The sequence below is a fragment of the Eimeria tenella genome, genomic scaffold (assembly GCF_000499545.2).
Source record: "Eimeria tenella Houghton genomic scaffold, Eth_scaff1, whole genome shotgun sequence".
NCBI lineage: Eukaryota > Apicomplexa > Conoidasida > Eucoccidiorida > Eimeriidae > Eimeria > Eimeria tenella.
In genome coordinates this window covers 552,565-572,251 of record NW_013541457.1, presented here as the reverse complement: position 1 = coordinate 572,251, position 19,687 = coordinate 552,565, and the positions used below count along the sequence as shown (strand labels likewise).

Genomic DNA, 19,687 nt, shown 5'->3' with positions numbered 1-19,687 from the left:
CCTGAGGGGAAGTGTGGCCTGTCGAAGCGCTGTCTAGTGCACAAGTTCGCTAAGAGCTATAGCGAGCGCAGGATACACTCATAGGCTTCGTGTAGATGCTCAAGCAACTGGAAATCACAAGCCTAGAGTGCCCACCCTCGCCCTTCCTGATTGCCTCTCTTACAACTAATATCCCAGAAAAACAAACGCACGCGCATAGGAATTCCCTTTGAGCACAGCCGTGTTCTTAAAAGACAATTCGTCCGGCGGAATCTCTCAAGAAAATGAGTAATCGTGGAGGTGTGCTGTTCCTGTTTCTTGCACCCCTCCGTAAGGAATCGGTGCTACAGATAAGCGAAGAATTTTGTTGGCATATTCTATTCACTCTATAAATCCATTTCAGACCTGGAGACGCTGTAATTTAAATGGCTTGACTCCCACTTCTGCTGTGGAACACACGCAAGCGCTCCCCCCTGTAAGGTCCCGCAACAATGCACCAGTCGCCTGTTTTCGGGATCAATTTGCAACATTGCATACCTATTTGAGTCTGCTGTCTTCAACTTAATTATATTTAATGCTCCACACACAATCTAACCGCTAAATTCACAATACCACAAGAGCCGCTGGGGTGGCAGAAAGCTGTGCCCGCCAGCAGGACCCCCAGAGCAGCAGGCTATGGACGGGGGCATGCCATCGTTCTTCCAAGTAATATCACTATTCTGTGCCATTATTATAATCATATTTGTTAAAATATACTTTTAATTTAGGAGAAATGCAAGTGTATGCTGCGAAGCGCGTGCCAGTGAGCATTGCAGCAAGCGTGTCGCAGCGTGTCATCAGATCCTGCAAAACCTAAGCCTCCGCAGCCCCGTTTGTTCGTGTACCAAGATAGAGGCGCAATAAGCCCAAATAGGTTCCCTTGCAGGGATTGCCCTCGTAATTTGCTGAAAAACATTGCTATTTAGTCATTTTTAATCTTTAATCCTCCCCTAGCCGGCCAAAATGACCCGTGGGAATCAGCGCGACGTGGACCGCGAACGTGCGCAGCGGCGCAACCAGCGCGGCGTGCAAAATTCAACTCTCAAGTCCAAGGACAAGAACCTAAACGTTGTTTGCGAGGTCTGCAGACAAGCATTTATGTGCACGATCAAGCGGCCGACGCTGGAGCAGCACATGGAGTCGAAACACCCCAAGCACCAGTTCCGAGACTGCTTTCCGAACTTCGAAGATTGAACCGAAGCTTCCCCCGGCCAGTGCATGCACTGGACTCCACAAAACGCGCAGGTATACAGTCTCGCCCAGTCATGGGGCTTCAGTGGGGAGGTGAGGTGGAGCTGGACAGAAGAAACGGCCAACAACGCCGCTCCAGCTTTCAGGAGAAGCAGCGGCAACACATTAAACCCTTGCAGGATGCTTGGGGGGCGTACAGGGGCTGCTTCCCCGCGCTAGCGGCGCGGGGCGGGGCTGCGGGGATGCCAGGGCCCCACAGTGGGGGCGGCAGCGTTGCATGCAGCAGCAGGAGCAGCAGCAACGGCAGGAACGGCTAGCAGCGCCGCAGTTGCGGCAGTAGCAGCAGCAGCGGGACTGCTGCACGGTTTGTCAGGAGAGGCAGCAGCAAGTCCCTCTCTGCTGCATGCGCCGCTGCTAGCTCGCTTTGTTTGTTAAAGGTCAACCTGCACTTCTTCTCACTAGTGGGTACGGCCAAACTGCTGGGCTTTCCCTGGGGCCAACACAATGGCTGTGCTGCAGCAGGCTGCACTTATTCAAGTGAACATCCAGGGAAGCAGTCACCACCAGCCTGCCGCAGCAGCAAATAGCTCTCCACTCTCTACTGCGTAGCATCCAGAGCCTAGAGCCCCGCTGAGTGCCCGCCTAGCAGCAGCAGCAGCAGCAGCGCGGTAGGTTGCAAGTTTCGCGCGTTAGCGTTTCCATGAACATTAGATTTCTCTACAATGCCGTATGGGTAGTTGGCTACAGGAAGACAGCTGCAAACCACTTGGCTACTCTTCAGTATTTAAAATTAAAAGGTTCTGCTTGTACTGTAAACGTTAACTTTAGAATATATACTCATCTGCATGAGCACTGGTGTATCTCCGGGACTTCTCGGGATTTATTTGTTTTCGGGTTTAGGGTGGGGAACAAAAGGGGCAGCGGGGCTGCTGCTTTTGGCTTTCTGTGGACACGAAATGAAAGTGCATTTTCTTGCGGGTGCATGCCTGGGTCACTTCGAGAAGTGAAGTTCGGCATGCACTTCGAAAGGACAGACACTGGCCTGTCCTCGGGCTTTGCGCAGCCGAAAAACATCTTTTGTATCACAAAATAAATGGCACAATCGCCTTGCGATTCCTGCGCGCAGACACCGCAGAAGAGGATCGCGCAGTGCAGCTACAGCTGGGTGTACGTACACCGCAGAGTTGAACGGCGTCGCCGCCGCGCAGCGGGACGGCACACTAAGCCACTTCTTTCTGCAGCTTTTCCTCACTTTGGGTAATCTTTGAACTCTTTTAGATAATTGCGATGCTTCTTCAGAGCCCATTCCGCCATCTGGGCAAATGCAACTACCAGGAACAGCCACGCTGCAGCAGTTCGCAGCAAACAGCAAATGCGGCACCCCATGCTGCTGCTGATCCTCAACAAGACCAACTAGAATATCCTCAAAAGGGAGTTTACACGTGCACTGTCGCTGCAGCAGCAGCCCTTGTTTATTCTGCAAAAGGCAGCAGCAAACCACTCTATTCCACAGAGGGCAGCAGCAAACCACGTCACTAAAGGACAGCAGAGAATCACTTTACTATTCAAAGAGCAGCAGCGAACCACCATATTGTTTAAAGGGCAGCAACAGCAAGCCGCTCTAATTTGCAAAGGGCAGCAGCAAACCACTTTATTATTCCAAGGGCAGCAGCAAACCACCTAGGGGCAGCAGCAAACCACTTCACTGTGCAAATGGTAGCAGCAAACCACCTGATTAAAGGGCAGCAACAAACCATTATTCCAAAGGCAGCAGCAGCAAAGCACAGCAGCAGCAGCAAAGCGCAGCAGCAGCAGCAAGGAGCGCACCTGTGAAGCAAGATACCAAAACAGCAAAGACCAGCCAAGCCATCGTCTCCCAAAAGTAATTTGCGCAGCTCACTAAGTCAAAGCCAGCCCCGTAAGGAATGCCCCGCTGGCGAGTGCCCCGAGAACGGAGGCCCCGCAGAATTAAGTGCGTTTTGAAGTTCAAAGCCTCAAAGATCTAAACACAAATTAAAATATATATATATACATATAAACATAAATACATATATATATTTATATATACATGCATATATATGTACATACACATATACATACTATGTGTGTGGTATATATGTATATAAACATATATACACATACACACACATACATATACGTACATATATGTATGCATGTACATACACACACATATATATATACATATATATAAATGTATGTAAACACACATATATATATAATATAAATGTGTAAACACACACATACATATCATTAAGAGAGGCCAAAATGTGCAGAAGAGAAAATGAACTGGACTCACGACGAAGAGCGCGGCGAGGAGGTAAACGAGGAACTGCCAGTCGCCCCTGAAGGGGGGCTGGTACTTGGGGTGGAAGAGGAAGTAGCCAATGCTGGCTGCACAGAGGAGCCAGTAGTGGCCGCAGTTGAGGGGCACGCGAACTATGGGCATTGTGCTGTTGCTGAAGCGGTGCACAAACAGAGTCTCCAGCTCCCGCTTCACGAAGTGCCCCACGCACAGCCACAGAGCCACGCTGCGCACAGCAGCAGCAGCAAAAGAATCCCGGAACCACCCTCAGCGGCAGCACCGAAGAACCTGTCATGGGCCCCCGTTGTGGGACTCAGCTGCAGCAAAAGAATCCACAAAACGGCCTCCTTATGGGCCTTTGCAGCAGCAAAAGAATAGCACGAAAAGGCCTCGTTATGGGCCTCTGCAGCAGCAAGAACCCCACAAAAGGGCCTCGAGACGGGCTTCAGCAGCAGCAGAGACTGCGCAGCCTTTTGCAGGTTTACTGGGAAAGCTGCTGCAGTTTGGGGAGAGCGCCATTTCTCTTTTTAGCCGAAGTCGTAAAGTGCAGCGTCTGGTAGCATTCTAAATTGATTAGAAACGTGTCTTGTCCATTTGAGAAACAATTAATGAAAATTCAAAACTGCGGAAAAGTCCGGATCTGGTGCTCCTGGAGGGCCACGGAGCCCCCGCTGCCTCACGTCTGTGTCAGGGTCTTAGGCGGCGCATTTTTCTCTCCGTAGAAAACCGAAGGAAAGAAGTAAAAAGCCGGAAATATAAAAAGCGGCCCGAAATACTCGAGAACAAAGACCAGCCGCCAGGAAATCTGTACACCTGAGGACGCCACCAGCTGTACGTACACCTGCGGCCTCCCAAACCCGAGCCATTTCAACTTCAGTGCGATCTGACACAACGGCGGACAATGAAGATTTGCGGCTGCCTCCAAAGAATTAAAAACATATTCTTCATCACTTCAGACTCGAACAGCTGCAGCAACCCACCGAGATCCTTGAAGAAAAGCGTCTCGCCGTCCTGCACCCCAAAGCTCGTCAACAGACCATCACCCCGCAAAGCCGGCCCCTGGGGCTGGCCCACAGTCCACCACTGCCGCTCCGGGTAGTACCTATCTGCAGCAGAAAGGGGCACACCGCTTCAGAGCAGCAGCAGTGGCCGCAGCGCAGCAGCGAGCGCGTGGCTTGCGTGTGTTGCTGCAGCTGCTGGGCTATATGCGCAGCAGTGGCCTCCCTTATGCCACACGCAGCACGGAGCAACACTGAAGACTGATATGTACTGCATAAGAGCAGCAGCAAACAGAAATAAGCCAGAAGACAAGCAGTTACTCCGAAGGAAATGAAGGCTTGCGAGTCTTCTCAAGTGTTTGCGCAACCCGTTTTAAGCCCCCAGCGGAACAAATTTGAAGTTTTTAAAGCATTGTTAGTTGCTGCTCTTAATGCTTCGTTTGAGCTGGGCTTTGTTGCAGCAAAGAAGAGACAACTCACACTTCCTGTAGAAGTGCTGCTTGAACTCTTCGACTGTGCACTCGTCGGAGACCTCGCAGGCGTCGAGGAACTTGCCGCTTCTCTTTTTGAGGTAGAGCTTCATTTTGAAGAACAAAAAATAATCAAATAGATCTACTGGGAGTCAGTTGGCGCAGACCCACGCGCCGCAACACAAGCCTGGTGTCTGCGCGTGCTGCGGAAACAAACAACACAGAAGACAAGGAGATTGCTGCTGCTGCAGCTGAGGACTTGGAGAAAGAAACTTGCAGAAGAAAGGGCTGCTGCTGCTGAGGTGCAGCAGCTGCACACGGGGGTTGGGAAGCAGCAAGCAGCGAGACGGGGACACAGCAGCAAACCTCGCTCACTGCGACAAACTAGATGTGCAGTTCGTTCCATTAAACGAAACACAACACAAAAATGCAGCTTTCAATACGAAGGAGCAACTGAAGCTGCTTCCTCACGCGAAGAGAAGAGCGGCGGCAGCAAGCCCCAGAGAGAACTCTCTGGATCCGGAGCACACAGCCGTGCCTCCCGATCTCTGGACTCTATAGTGCCACTTTTGGAATGTTTGCTTTATATTAATTCTTTTTTTCCCGAAACTTTGGCATTTAGAACCTTAACAGAAATAGTTTCGGCTCCTCCCCCCTAACCGCAGCCGCAGCCCCGCAAGACACCTCGCCAAGCCACCGGTGTCGATCCGTCGCAATTCTTGCGGAAATAATTGACCAATGTGGCGGCGAATTTACTTCATCTTCAATTTGCAAAGTTTTTTCTAAACTCGAACGGCCACCGGCCAGAACAGGAGCTGAAAAGCCTTGGGGGCTCCACCGGCAACAGCAGCCGCAGCTCTCTCTCCAGCTATAATGCCAAGAAAGCTGCCAAGTTTCTGTAAAAAAGCGCATTAAGAGGCTCTCTATTTGCTGGGAAACTCCCAGAAGGCTCTTCTGGTGTTCCTTTCCCCAGCAGTTCGGAGAGTCTCCATGGTTTTGAATTCCGCTGCTTCGCTGCAGGGGCGCTGCTGCTTGCGGCTAGCACCTTCTATTTCAACAAAGACATCTGTGGCGCGGACTTGGCCATTTTTTCCCCTTTTTTCGAACTCTAGTTTGAGTCCCACCGCTAGCTTCCTCAGCCGCAGTGGCAAATGCAACTCAGTTTCAGTTTCGCGTAGCTTTCAGACTTCAAGTGCAAGACGGGGGCCCCTTGACTCCTCTTTCTCTTCTAAAGACAGCCACGCCTGTCTGCCTCTTAGTTTTGTTAATGAATGTGGCTGCTCGCGGCGCATTCATTCAAGTCCTCTTGAGGGTTCTCTGAAGAAAGATGGAGAGGCAGCCTTTTGTCTCGCCGACCTCCTGAAACAGAGACAAAACTACGGGAGAAGTTTGGAAAACTCTGCCCCCAAAGAAGAAACAAAGTTCTTATCTCTTGATGCCTATGATGGTTACTGCCGCCAGATCCTGTACATGGTGGAACTGGCCATTGGCCCCCGTCGCCAGTCAGAGCCCAGGTGCGCGGCTTCCCGATACAAGAATAACTAGTCATTTACGCTTTTGTTCTTGTTTTCACCAATAATTGCTTTCTTGCTTTCAGTTATTTCGGGGACCTCTCGGTGCATTTGCAGGTCTTTGAAACTCGTCACCCGGTCCATGTGCGCTCTCCATGGCATCTTCGCGCTCTTGCTGGCCACAGCGCCTCCGACCTCTTTAGAGTTACTTTTGGCCCCCCATGCTCAATTTTGCTGCCTCTGTTTAGCTCAGGCGGCTAGTGCAACCTTCTGGGGATTTGGCATTGCCAGAATGGGGCCGCTTTCCAGCGGAGGGGTGACAGTGACGGACTGGCGGTGAGTGCGGCTGTCGGCGCGGCTGTCAGTTGCTGCGTTTGAAGTACGAAAAAGTGGCGCATTTTCTCTTTAATTCAATTGAATGGACAAGCATTAGCTGAAGATGCAAAGAAAAAAGTCATGGGGGGGTGCTGTGCTTCAGGCTGGCGGTGGGCCTGCTGTATTTGTGGTTCTGCACGGTGGCGCTGGTAGCCAGTTTTAAGGATCCGCAGACTTCATATGCCATGCAGATTCCTGCCTTGACGACTCTGCTGCTGCTGCAGCATCGGCTGGGCTCGAAGTGTGCTGCAGCTGTGCCTGTCTGGTGGAGCTGTGGCTCCAACAGACAAATGCTGCTAGTCCTACTTATGTGCATTTCCGCCGCCTTAGGACGTGCAGCATACGTCAAGAAAGAATTTAAATCAATGATAGAAGGACAGCCTTCCCGTTAGTTCGACTCACTTGAACAAAAAGTGCAGATAACGGCTTGGCGTTTCGCTCTGTAGACCCTTCTTCGCTATATGGGGTTCGCTGTCATGAAAGAAGAAAAAAGATAAATGCTCATATGAAATGAACGCAAAATTGACAATTAATGGGTAATAAAGAGGTCAGATAAAAGGGGATCCGGAAGTTCCGCCGCCGGGACTTGAACCCGGGTCGCGCGGGTGAGAGCCGCGTATCCTAACCACCTAGACTACGGCGGATGAGAGGAAAGCGTTTTAAACAGTAGGTAACCTGAGTATTTGTTTCTCAGGAAGGAATTGTTTCATTTTTTATAAATACGGATAGGTATACTCTCGCACTACAGTTCTAAACAAGTGTGGAAACTTCTCAAAGTTCTGGGCCCGGCATCCGTACGTAGTAGGAAAAGGAAAAATGCAAAAGGCACTAGAGCGTGCACAGAAGAACAGAAGCCAGTCTCCCAACAACTTCATTCTCTGAAGACATTCATCAGTGCAAGTTGTGTGCTGATCGACTGGCTTTCCACTACATGTACTAAACACAAGCAAACAATCACGAAGGGCAAGTTCCGTGGGGGTGCTGCGCAGACACACAAAAGGGTACGGACTGAGCAGGCTGATGCATTTTGCTTTTTCTTGGTTTTCCGTGTATCATCTGACGCCTCACATGGCACAGAGGCGAACCTTACCCATCGCAAGTGCCAGTGTCTGCTGTTCTTTTCAAGTTCAGTTCAGCATTTGCAGCTTACAAATGAATAATTGGAAGCTGCAGAGTAAGTAGAGCCGGGCAGTATTGCTTTTGTCGCCTACGGATTTCGTGACTATGTTCTCGGCCAATTCTTGCTGCTTTTACTGACATAGGTAGAGGCTATGGCCATCTGAATATATGTTATCGGTTCTAGATTTTTCCGCGACAAACAAACGGTGACTGAATTCGTCGCACATACACCAAAAACGAACAACAAATTGAAGTCCACAGTTGCGATTTCGCAACATGTGCGAGGCTCCACTCACTGCATGCAAAAAAAAGATTACACGGGTTTTGCACAGAGTCGGTTCCTGCGTGGCAGAACCTCTTCTCTGGATTTTAACATTCCCAAATGCCAGAAGCAGCCAAAAAGTAAAGAGGATTACGAGCTGCTGGGCGAGGCGAACTTGCATGTACCGGTGCATGCACCTCGAGAGCAGCCTCAAACTGCTGCCCCGATCACTTCAATCGTGCGCGGCCCGCTGTGACGAGGACTGAGCTCTCCTTGAGCAGCCGCGCAACTGGAAAGCCCCCGCCCTTGAGGCTCTTCAAGTGCTGCGTGGCCTCTATGGTCTGTTGGGTTTCCCCCTTTGCAGGCACCAGCATGAGGCGGGGCCTCTGGGAAGGCACTAGGTGCTGGAGAGCGCGGTGTATAGACAGCGGCAGGAGGGTTTCGGAGGGCACTGAGGAGCTCAAGTAGGGCCCGAAGGAGTACAGCCGAGTCCGGCGAATCTACAGAAAACACAACTCCAAACCCTTAAGTAAACCCTCAAAAGTCGAAAACCCTCGTCCAGACACTTGCAAGACAGCTCAGAACTCTGCGGCTTCCTTGCTGCTCACTTTAAGCCCACAGCTGCCGAGCAGCGCCCGGAAATCGGCGCCTGGAGGCTCCACCAGCTTGAGCTGTTCACAATCGCATTAAAGAAAACCATTTAGCATCAAGTTCCCGGCAAAAGAAACTAATCCAAGAATCAAAAGCAAAATAAAAACCCCCAAGCCATTCCCTGTAAACCCTCTGCAGCTCACCCGCAGCCACGCGCCGGAGGGGCAGGGCCGCAGAAACTGCACCTGAGGGAAAGCCAACACGAAGTTGGAGAAGCAGAAAAGATTCAAAGTGAGGATCTGAACTCGAGACTGAAGTTTCTTTGCAGGACAAAGCCACTGTGTACATACACCCCAGAAACCCCAAGCAGCAGCAACTGCCTCACCCAAACTCTGCCATAATCCACTCCCTCTTTGCGGACCCCCAGAGCCCACTGGCGCCAGAGGCCCGCAGTGGGGAGGGGCCCGCTGACTCTGAAGTCGTAGGCCTGTGCAGAGTAAGCACTTGAAACAAAAGGAAAAGAAATAACTGAGGGAAACGAAAAAGAAAAGAAAGAACTCAAGGAAACAAAACAAGAAGTGTCTTAATATTGCAAACCAACGCTGCAGCTGCTGCACCCCACCGTCACGATCTTGTTCGCCGGATTCCGCAGTGCATGCGCGAACTCGCCGTCGTTCGTCAGAAGCACGAGACCCTCAGCTTGAAGTGGTAAATGATTCTGATGGAAAGCCAGCACCAACACATCACAAAGTGCAGGTGACACTGCGTCAGGTGTACGTACACCTCGCAGGCGCAGTGTGTTGGCGGGAAAGCAACTCAGAGAAACCTGCTGCTTTTGAAACTGAAAAGAAATAAAGTTCAAGAACTCACCACCGGTATGAGGTGACCGGGGATATGCAATAGGCTGCTGTCGTTGATGCTGCTGCTGCCTTTCTTGTTGCTGCCTTTATGATCCTCTTCCTCAAGACTCCTCAAATCCGATTCTTCCAAAATATTTGAAGTCCCGGTCTCTCGCCTGTCGCGGGCTTCTCTTCTGTCATGCCAGTTCCCCTTCTTCAGTCTCTCCTTCTCTTTCAGCCTCTGCTGCATCAATTCGCTTTCGTACTTTTTAATCTCCCTCAGCGGCAACTCAGGAACTGATGGACACTGCGCCAGCAGCGTCTTCAGAGTGGGGCCTGGTCCATTTGTGGTGTACGTACACGCGACTCGAGGCGGCTTGATCATGCCGAAGAGCGCAGGCCTCGCAGCAGCAGCAGGAAGGGTCCTCCCTGCACCGCAGCAGCAGCACTTAGCTGCGGCAGCAATGGAAAAAGGGAAGCAGCTAAGTTGGAAACAAACTTGATAAACAGAGATATTGGCGCACCCAAATATGATATTTCAGCCTCGTCACAAATCTGCACATCGCGAGTCACCGTCTGCCCGTCTACCTGCAAACAACAGAATATCCCGAAATCCCAACTTCAAGGTTCGATTCCCTCTAAAGACGTGTTAATTAGCTCTTGATCAATTTAGAAGGAGAAGTAACTAAAAGACAGTTGCAGGGGCGACGGTGTATTTAGCTTTAGGTTCAGTTGTCCATACACTTGAATGCACTAGAGTGCAGAAGATGAGTTGCATTTTTCGCACACAAAAAGCCAGAGCTCAGCAAAAAGCAGACCTGCACATTTCCTTGTTTTATTGCCTCTAAAGCCTCATGCCGAGACAAACAGCCGCTGAGGGCGAGCCGCCGCGCGAGCCACTCCAGTCGTCTGTGTGCAGGCACAAGAGGCGTCGCTGCAGCAGCTGATCGCCACGTAGTCACAGGGATACTTGGAAACCACAGGAACAGCAAACCACATTTATTTGATTATTTTTGAAACTGCTGAGCAGCTGCCTCCGCATTGCCTTGTCTTACGTCCGGCGGAGCTGCAGAGCTCGCGCGATGGCCATGGACACCTGCCTGCATGTCAGGCGTGGAGTGGGAAACGGGGGTTCAGAGGTCTTGCTGTGGCAGCTTAAGTGCGACCTGCTTCTCTTGTTGCAAATAACTAGAGGATAATGTGAACAGTGCAGCTGCGCAGAAGTAAATAGTTGTGACTGCAATAGAGAGAAGCTTTCTGAACAAAAGCTGCGTTCAAACCAACTCCAGAAAGCTCTCAAGAGTGGCAGCCGACCCTGTCCTGAGGCCCCCCTTGCTGGCTGATGGAGAGATAGCGCAGAAGAGTCCTTCTGTGGCCTTCTCCTCTCTCACAGCAGCATATAATGCATGCAGCACTGAAAGAAGTTTTAAATTAGAGTTAGAGGAGCTTTTGCTGCTTCCTGTGGGCCAGGACTCAGGAATGGGGCTACAGCCCCGAATGCCCGAAGGCAACATTGGCCATCATTTGGAAGGATTTCTGGGGAAATAGAATAGTGGTTTGTTATTTGGTGTTTGAAAAAGGCAGAAAGAAACTTCGCCGGGGGGTCTGTTAGAGCAGATCGCCGCAAGCCTAGTGGCTTTGCGCAGAGCCAATTCGAGGAGGCCTGCACCGCCTTTAGTAGGAGTTGTGACTCTCTTCAGCCACAGAGGCAGGCCAGGCCACTCGACTCCGCAGAAGACAACCCTAAACCCTAAACCCTAAACCCTAAACCCTACACAGGCGAAGACAGCGGAGCAGCTGGGCGCGTGACTGATGTACCTCTCCAGCAGCAAACCCTAAACCCCAAACCCTAAACCCTAGACGCTGATTCCAAACCCTAAAACCTAACAGGCAAGCGAGCGAAGCTGTGAACGCGCTGAAGACTACAGCAACTCTTGCGAGTCCAGAGGATGGCGGGGCCTACGGAGGAAGCCGTCAGCGCAATTCTGCAAGAAGTCACGCAGGGAAAGCTGGAGTCAACAACGGCGGAGTACCTCGTTGGTAATTTGCTGCACTGCCACACTGCGCGCTGCTACAGCTGCTGCGGCTGCTGCAGCACTCCGTCGCAGCAATCTCGCCACGAGTTAAACGCAGTTCGTTTTCCCCAGGCCCCGCAGCTGCTCCTTGTCAGTGTCTTCTCCCATTTCTGTCTTTGACTCTGCAGGCATGCTGCAGGCGGAGTTGCCAAAGACAGCAGAAGAGGCAAATGAGCTGATTGGCGCTTTCCTGTTGGATGTGGGGCTGGCGAACGAAGAACCCGAGGCGCTGGTAAAGCCCCTGTTCAAGTCTTTGCTGATGTTGACTTTCAATCTTCTAGCTGCAGAGCTCTTGCTTAAGACCCATTTAACTGCTTGATAACGGTGGAGGAGTGCACAGACTGAATGACAAAGACTCGCACCAGCGAAGTTTCCAGCAGCAGTACCAGCAGCAGCTGCAGCAGCAGCAAAGTCTTAGAGCAAAAGACAACAGCGACAATGGAGAAATAGCAGCAGCAGGGAAGACATCAACGCCAGCAACAGGGGGGGCAGCGCGAGCAGCAGAAGGTCGTATCACTGATGGAAAACTGGACTGTTGGGTTGTGAAACTTTGCAGGCCATTTGCGAACAACTTGTGCAGAAGCTGAAGGCATTATGTAAAGCTACAGAACCCGCCGAAGACGTCCGGGAGCAGCCCGGTGAGTTTCTCACTTAATCTGCACAAAGTTGGGCGCCAACACCAACACTAGATTCGCAATCAAAGCCCGCAGAATTGGCTTACTCAGTTAGGCCTATCAATTAAACTGTCCTTTCAAATGTTTCAGCAAAACATTGTTTGAATAGAGATTCTGCCACTAAATTAGATATAAAGATGTGTGCCTTTTGGAACTTTGCAGAACAACGGGCGCCGGTCCGCCTGCAAGACTTGCTGCAGAAGAGAACAGAGGGTACGGCGTCGAGTTTTGCCTTGCATTTGGGTTCGGCTACATTTGTATTTGCGTATTTGTGCTGTATTTACCTTCTCGTGTTTGCATCTGCGAGCCTTGATCACCTATCGAGTGGGAGCACATTGAGTGAAGTACGTTGCACTAACTTCTTACCTGTGAATACTTTCCTTTTTTTGGTAGCTGCCGGCTTTTGAATTTGTTCGCCTTTTTTTCTCCTTTGACGCGTGTCACGCGTTTGGCTCTTATTCTTTCGCCTTCTTCCAGTAGTTGGTTTGTTCTTTTCTTTTCCCCCAGTCTGTGAGCCGCTTCGTCCACTTCAATTGACTGCATGACACGTTGAATTCGTTCTTGCATGAGTTTTCTCGTCTGCAACTCTGTATATGGTACTTGCCGAAGGCGATTTTAGCGATCCGTTTCTCGGGATTCAACAAGACGCAGCGATGGTGAATTACAACGCGCCGGTCTTTGACGGGGACTCTGCTGCAGCTGAAGCAGCTAAACAGCAGCAGCTAATGCAACAGCGCAAACAACAACAGGTATTCTTGTGCATCCGTTTGTGTTCCATGCTAAACTCTGGCTTCTTGCGTCTCGTGAACCATCTGCTGCACTCCAAAATCTGACACTTCACATGCATCTGCTGCCGTGATTGATGTTTAGCCTTGTGCTTGCGCCTGCGCTGCAGCGAGAGAAACAGATGCGACTGCTGCTAGAGTGGGAGAAGAACAAACCCCCACTTCCGCCCCCTAAGAAGCGTCACGGCGACGTTCAGCTTAAACGCAGCGGTGAGCTGCATCCCTTATCTGTTCAGGTAGTTTTGTTTTTGTGTCAAATTTGTCCCGTTTCCTTCGCTTATCTTTACGCTAAATTTTGCACCAAAAAATGAGGGGAGAGTTGTCTTCTTCAGTGTAGTGGTGTGTCCCGATAGCGGAATAGAATGCGTGAAAGTCAGCGGTTCTGCATTTCCCTCGGGTCTTGCGGTGCCGTCGAAGGTGAGATTGCCTGAGTTGGCATTGGCCGTATATGAAGAGCGCATGTTCTTATGATCTCTGTGCAGCTGAAGGGATTTTGGTCGATTCATTTTCAATTGCGGTGGCGGGCAGACAACTGCTTGTTGACACGTCCTTGAAATTGATGAAAGGGAGGCGTTATGGCCTCATTGGCCGGTGAGACTTCTGAGCACTTTGGCCTTTGCTACCTTGTCCCCGTCATAGCATTTGACTGAGCACTTTGTTGCTGCGCCATATCTTTTATTCTTGGAGGTGGCACTGCTGCACTAAACTTGCTTTATCCATTGGACTTCAAATTGGAATTGCAATATCGGAGGCCGCAGCTCTGTCTCCCTCTTGCGACGCTTGGTCCCCGTAACTTTGTTAAATCACCGTAGTATATCCATCGAGTTGTGCTGCAGCAACGGCATTGGGAAAAGCACATTCCTGCATGCGCTTGCGCGTCACGATATTCTTGGTGTGGATCCCGATACAACAATAACCTGCGTGGAACAAGGTGTGTTTGCCGTCACCTTTGCTTCCTGTCTGTTCTGCCTAATCTCGCCTAGCGTAGCATGTCTCTAAGTATTCGACACTTGTAGTATCCAGCGCCCCCACCATATGTGTTCTGTGCTCGTTGCTTTAAATTCGAATAGGCACACCAGCCTTCACTAGCCTTCAAAGGGATGGAAGAATATATCATGTCCGTATAGACCTCGAGACTATTCAATTTAAATCTTGAAGTGGAGTGAGCCTGTGTGTGCGTTGCGCACTTCAGAGTATCGCTTTGGCGATGAGACGGTCCTCGAGGCAGTCTTGGCAGTTGACGAGGAGCGTAAGAAATTGTTGGAGGAGGAGGAGCTCCTGGCCCAACAGGGTCAATCGGTGCGTTCACTTCACCTGTTTCTTAGCCTCACCTCCTCTTTATAAGTGGTGTGTAACGGAGACGAGTAGCTCATGTTTACATGCACAGGCACCGAAGATATCATTTGTATTTATAGTTGCCTACGAGTAGTGCGTTCCGGTGGCTTTTGCTACAGGGTGCAGCGGCTGGGTTTCGCCTCGCGGCAATCTTCGACCGCCTGCAGGAAATTGGGGCCAATGAGGCTGAGGCAACAGCAGCCATGATTCTCAGCGGTCTTGGCTTCGACACAGAGATGCAGGCAGGGCTTTATTATAGTTGAAAAGGATCACGTTTCACTAGCCAATTCTAAGCCTCTTTACTTTCTACATTGTCGCCGATACCGCACTAAACTTCGGACGATAAGCCTATACACTCTTTCACATTGCGGTTGACGCATTAGTCGCCACCGCAAATTCTGCTGTGACAATACTTTTCGGGTCATTTCTGCGGGTCTCCAGTCTAGTCTGTTTAGCCGCACTACTTTCACTAAACGAAGCACGCAAGCATTTTCAATTCGTTCGCAGAGGCTACTGTGCATTAAACGGTCGATTAGAGATTTTTGTAAAGAAATCAGTCGAAACCACTACTGATTAAGCGTTGAGCTCCTGTTACACGTGTATGTTGGCTGTTTTATGCAGCACACGAAGGTCTCAGCTCTGAGTGGCGGCTGGCGCATGCGGGTGTGCTTGGGTCGCGCCTTGTTTGCGGATGCCGATGTGTTGCTGTTGGACGAGCCAACTAATCACTTGGACTTAAAAGCCATCAATTGGCTCACGGCGTATCTCGTGGGCGACTCGAAAGTTCTTGGTGGCGAAAACGCGTTGCGGCTGTCGAAAGACAAGATCGTTATTGTTGTTAGCCATTCGAGGGATTTCCTCAACGATGTGCGCAACTCCACACGGATATATCTGCGGGAGACTTTTGTGATCTGGCAAGGCGTGTCTAGGGGATGCATTCGCTAAATGTGAAGTATTGTATGCGTGCGACATTGTGATTGCATGGGCTTAACTTGTATTTATCCACATTTGCACTAGCCTGGTTTTTTTGCCTAAGTGATCTATGCTGCGTCCCGCTTCAACTCTAGACTGAACGCGTTTGGCTTGTAGTGTCTATGGGCTTGCATGTACAATACATTAATGCAGGCAAAGCATTTACATGGGAGAACATCATGCATCAGCACGATTTGTGCGCATGTGGGCAGAAATTTGCGTACCCATATGTCTTCAAGCGTTTTTCCGTGCGCGTCGTCAGGTTTGCACTGATATGATTCATTTCACAAACCAAAAGCTGAATTACTACAAGGGGGACTTCGACACATTTGAAAACGTGCGCGCAGCGCAGCAGTTACAGCAGCAACGACAAATACAATCTATTGAGATGAAACAGAAGCACATCAAGTCCTTTATCGACAGATTCAGATACAATGCAAAGCGGTAGGGCTTTCTTTTTCTTCTGAATTGCGCGTGACACCTCTTTGCAGCGCCGTGCAGTTCATTTGTGATGCATTTGCAAAGTATTATTTTCCGCCGGCCCTTTTCATTTTCCTCTGCCATTTCCTTGCCGTTCCCTGCCCTGCAATGCCCATCCCTATCTCTGCTGCTTGCTCAGCGCACAACTTTTTGCGTTCACACCATGTATGTAGTGTATTTGACGTGCGTTTGGAATACTCAGCGCTTGCCTTGTGCAGTCTCGCATCAAAGCTCTGAAACGGCTGCCCATGCTAGAGCAAGTGGCTGAAGATCCTTCTCTGCGTTTCAAGTTGAAGGAACCGGAGCCTCTTTCTCCTCCATTGCTCCAACTGGTCGATGTCACTTTTAAGTACAAAAAGAAAACCAAAAAGTCGCCTACACATTTGGGCGAAGAAAGTGAAAGTACAAAGCCTAATGGCGACACCTCGGATGGTTCTGATGAATTGCTCATTGTGAGAGATTGTCAGCTCAATGTAGACATGGACTCACGCATTGCAGTAAGCTCAAAACAAAGCATCTTCCGCACGATCGCTCCCTCGTCTCACATCGAGAGGTGCCTCTTTTATGGTGCATGTGTTTCCGTACATGTACTTGCAGCTTGGCTCAGTGTTAGTGCTTCTGCTTCTGGCTCGGTTTAGTCTCATTGCGGCTGTGTATTTGTATCCATGAATGGGTTCATCTGCATGGGTACTGTTGTAACACAGATCGAGCCAGATAGTTTTTGCATGCCCCACATCTTCTGAAGCTGAATGAAGTGTCTTAAGTTGAATCAGACGCCTCAATCTTCCACTGTCACTGTAAGCTCAGCTTTTCCACATTCGGAAGTACATTGAGTCCTTGTGAGGCTCCAGTGTAGTTTGTTTTGTCCAGCTGTGGTATGCTCGCACAGATTTGTGGGCTTAACGGCAGCGGAAAAAGTACGTTGCTGAAACTGTTAGTGGGACAGAACGAATGCTGCGAAGGCCAAATCAACCGTAGCGGCAAGCTGCGCATTGGATACTTTACGCAGCAGCACGTTGACCAGCTGGATTTGACGCTGAACGCTGTGCAGAGCTTGCAACTTAGGTGGGGCATTTTGAGCTGACAACGCCTAAAACCAAAATCGTGAGGCTCACAGGTATACAAGGGATATAAGACGTTCACCGTGTATGTTTTATGGTCTATTCGCCGCACCTTATCAGAGTTACCTGTCTAGTTTAATTTGTTGTCGTTGGGGTGGTGGTCATGGCTTTTCCAGATACCCCGAGGCGGACCTATCTGATGAACAAGCGCGAACGTACCTGGGCCAGTTTGGCATCAGTAACATGTTGGCTCTCGAGCCACTTTATATTCTTTCTGGAGGGCAGAAGAGCAGAGTTGCGATCGCGTTGATGGCTTACAACAATCCACACATCCTTGTAAGTGAACACACCAGATCGGGCCGTCGCTCCACACCCTTGTAAAACGCCTGATTACCTCGTGTTGAATTCGGTCTTTTGTGTTTAGCTGTCTCTATTTGTGTTTATGCTTGCGTGGACGTTTCTAGTGGTTTGTCTTTGTGTTCATGCTTGCATGGTTGTCTGCATCTGCAGATGAACACATAATTGAACGGATGTATGCTGTGAAGTACACATTCACACCATAGGTTTCTGCATTGTGCTGAATATTGAGTTTTGTGGGCAGCTGTAGATATGCCTAAGTTAACGTGCCGGCTTGTTGCGATTTATTACTGGCACTTGCACGTGTACACGTTTCTCTTGATTTCACCCTTGTGCCGAGTCCCAGTGTACGTACCAGCGCACGCAGACACGTACACTTCTACAGGCACAACGCACACGAGTATTCTCCGTGTCCTGCGACAGTCCTGACATGCCTGTACGTCAAACGCATATGACTTTATGGTTTGTCTTTTGTCCTTTTTCTCTTGCGTGCAGCTCCTAGACGAGCCGACGAACCACTTGGATTTAGACGCTGTGCAGGTCAGCCCTTACACCTGAAGCCTTAATTATGGTGCATGCTTCTGCAGTAGGTGTAGCGAATAGGCGACAGGGTATCAAATGAATAGGAAGAAGGCTTTGGGGTTCCAGCCAATGCAGAGTCATGCATTGCTAGTTGAGCTAGCACTTAACCTGCTGCCTTGTCTAACTGCGCGAGTTCGCTCTTTTTTGTATTTTTTGCGTGATTTTAGGCGTTGATTGTGGCACTAAATGAATACGCTGGTGGCGTTGTTGTTGTCAGCCACGACAGTCACCTTCTTTCTTGTGTGGCGGACGAGATATACACGATGGATAAGGAGTCTAAACGGCTCGTTCGTTTTAATGGAGACTTTATGGAGTACAGAAAGCAGCTTTTACGCAGCCTTGCGCATTGAATTCAGCCACAAATTTGAAATAGACAACGCTGGGGCGCAAGCAACACGGGTGTCAACTGCTGGAGCAGCAGGTGGTGAATCCACCGTCCTTGTTTATTTATTCTTTTACATGGCCTGCTGGCCGAACTTCGAACTTTTGAAGATCCTGAAGAGTTGAAACGCGTATACTGCGTGGATAGACCTGTACCTAGTGAATGAATGCCCAAAAGCTTCGCCTGACTACCTGTGTAATAAATTATGCCCGAAGCTTTTCACCGGTAATGAGTTCCTGATACATGGATAAAGAAGGCCTTACAGAAGGGGACATCAACGGCGACAAGACAATCTGGGAGCGGTGTGGAGACGCACAATGAGACACAGTCTGTCATGGTGCCGCATGGCGCAGCAGGTGATTTCCTTCGTTGTCTTTTGCGAATCGCACGCATATTTATGTGGTGTAATCTCTTTCTACATTACTACAAACTTCTAAGTTGAGGACCGCAGGAAACCTAAATGAGAGAGAAATACAGGCGAGCTCTTTATTTCTGCCCTCTCCTGTGAGCCCCCTTGGCAAACGTATTCTCTCTGTAATGGACTTGTTGCATAAAGTCTTTGGTTCTTTTCCGGCCACTGTGTACAACATACGTACGGCTTCAAGGAAGTGATGCGTCACCAGGATACAGCTGAAAGCAGCAAACGCAGGCGGTGAACACGATTCCGTCGTGTGAATGGTAGTGCATATCGCACTACGTGAAGAAACATTACACAAGAGCGTATACCGCTCGTGCGCAGATCAAGCTCCTCGAACTCTGAGTCGTTGCTGCTCTCCTGGGCCACCACCGTTTCCCCTGTACCACGTAAACCTGCGCCAACCCAGGCGTGGAACCATGACGTTGGAGGTACTTCATTCGTTTGCAGTTTTCAGTTTAAGCTGTTATGTTCCCAGTGAAGATATAGTATGAATTGCTTAGCCCAAAGTTGACTCCCAGAGGCAGAACCGCCATCACCGGTTGGGCATTCGTGAGCTCATGCTTTTGGCTGCTCCCTATATTGATATTTATAGTTAAAATTTTAATAAAAGCGGTGCTCTGGAGTCTGGAGACCGACTGGAGGACTAAGTGTAAGAGGAGAGCCACGAATTCACCGGCAGCCCAGAGCGCGCCATAGTTGTTCAAAACGAGTGAGACTGCAGCTCAGTTGCTTAAGTACTTTACTCAGATATAAAAAGGCAGGTGTGCATATGAGAGCCTTTTAAAATAAAGAGGCCTAAGCGTCCCAAGGTACAGTTTTTCATTTTGAGTACTTTGAGGTGCCTGGACAGCGGGCCGTTGGGCGCCCCG

The 19,687-nt window shown here is 49.9% G+C and overlaps 4 protein-coding genes across 4 annotated transcripts; 2 read left to right on the top strand and 2 right to left on the bottom strand.

Moving 5' to 3' along the window:
- Positions 1 to 981: 981 nt before the first annotated feature.
- ETH_00005020 (Small conserved protein, related) lies at positions 982 to 1,212 on the top strand (the record flags this gene model as incomplete). The annotated part of the gene is made up of 1 exon (XM_013372395.1): positions 982 to 1,212. One exon carries the CDS (start codon positions 982 to 984, stop codon positions 1,210 to 1,212), a length of 231 nt encoding a protein of 76 aa, XP_013227849.1.
- A 1,079-nt stretch (positions 1,213 to 2,291) lies between these two features.
- ETH_00005015 (trans-2,3-enoyl-CoA reductase, putative) lies at positions 2,292 to 5,113 on the bottom strand (the record flags this gene model as incomplete). The annotated part of the gene is made up of 7 exons (XM_013372394.1): positions 2,292 to 2,325; positions 2,462 to 2,555; positions 3,037 to 3,211; positions 3,527 to 3,758; positions 4,213 to 4,345; positions 4,513 to 4,638; positions 5,011 to 5,113. 7 exons carry the CDS (start codon positions 5,111 to 5,113, stop codon positions 2,292 to 2,294), a joined length of 897 nt encoding a protein of 298 aa, XP_013227848.1.
- A 3,381-nt stretch (positions 5,114 to 8,494) lies between these two features.
- ETH_00005010 (uncharacterized protein) lies at positions 8,495 to 10,787 on the bottom strand (the record flags this gene model as incomplete). The annotated part of the gene is made up of 9 exons (XM_013372393.1): positions 8,495 to 8,767; positions 8,876 to 8,938; positions 9,062 to 9,103; positions 9,244 to 9,345; positions 9,481 to 9,576; positions 9,729 to 10,126; positions 10,222 to 10,285; positions 10,516 to 10,606; positions 10,753 to 10,787. The coding sequence occupies 9 exons, from the start codon at positions 10,785 to 10,787 to the stop codon at positions 8,495 to 8,497; spliced, it is 1,164 nt and encodes a 387-aa protein (XP_013227847.1).
- Positions 10,788 to 11,646: 859 nt separating this feature from the next.
- On the top strand, positions 11,647 to 18,368 carry ETH_00005005 (ATP-binding cassette sub-family F member 1, putative; the record flags this gene model as incomplete). Its single annotated transcript, XM_013372392.1, has 17 exons — positions 11,647 to 11,737; positions 11,901 to 12,004; positions 12,329 to 12,410; positions 12,609 to 12,659; positions 13,056 to 13,195; positions 13,342 to 13,441; positions 13,714 to 13,822; positions 14,068 to 14,162; positions 14,424 to 14,530; positions 14,686 to 14,808; positions 15,188 to 15,433; positions 15,801 to 15,982; positions 16,221 to 16,515; positions 16,908 to 17,083; positions 17,256 to 17,415; positions 17,932 to 17,976; positions 18,186 to 18,368. The coding sequence occupies 17 exons, from the start codon at positions 11,647 to 11,649 to the stop codon at positions 18,366 to 18,368; spliced, it is 2,289 nt and encodes a 762-aa protein (XP_013227846.1).
- Between the last annotated feature and the right edge of the window lie 1,319 nt (positions 18,369 to 19,687).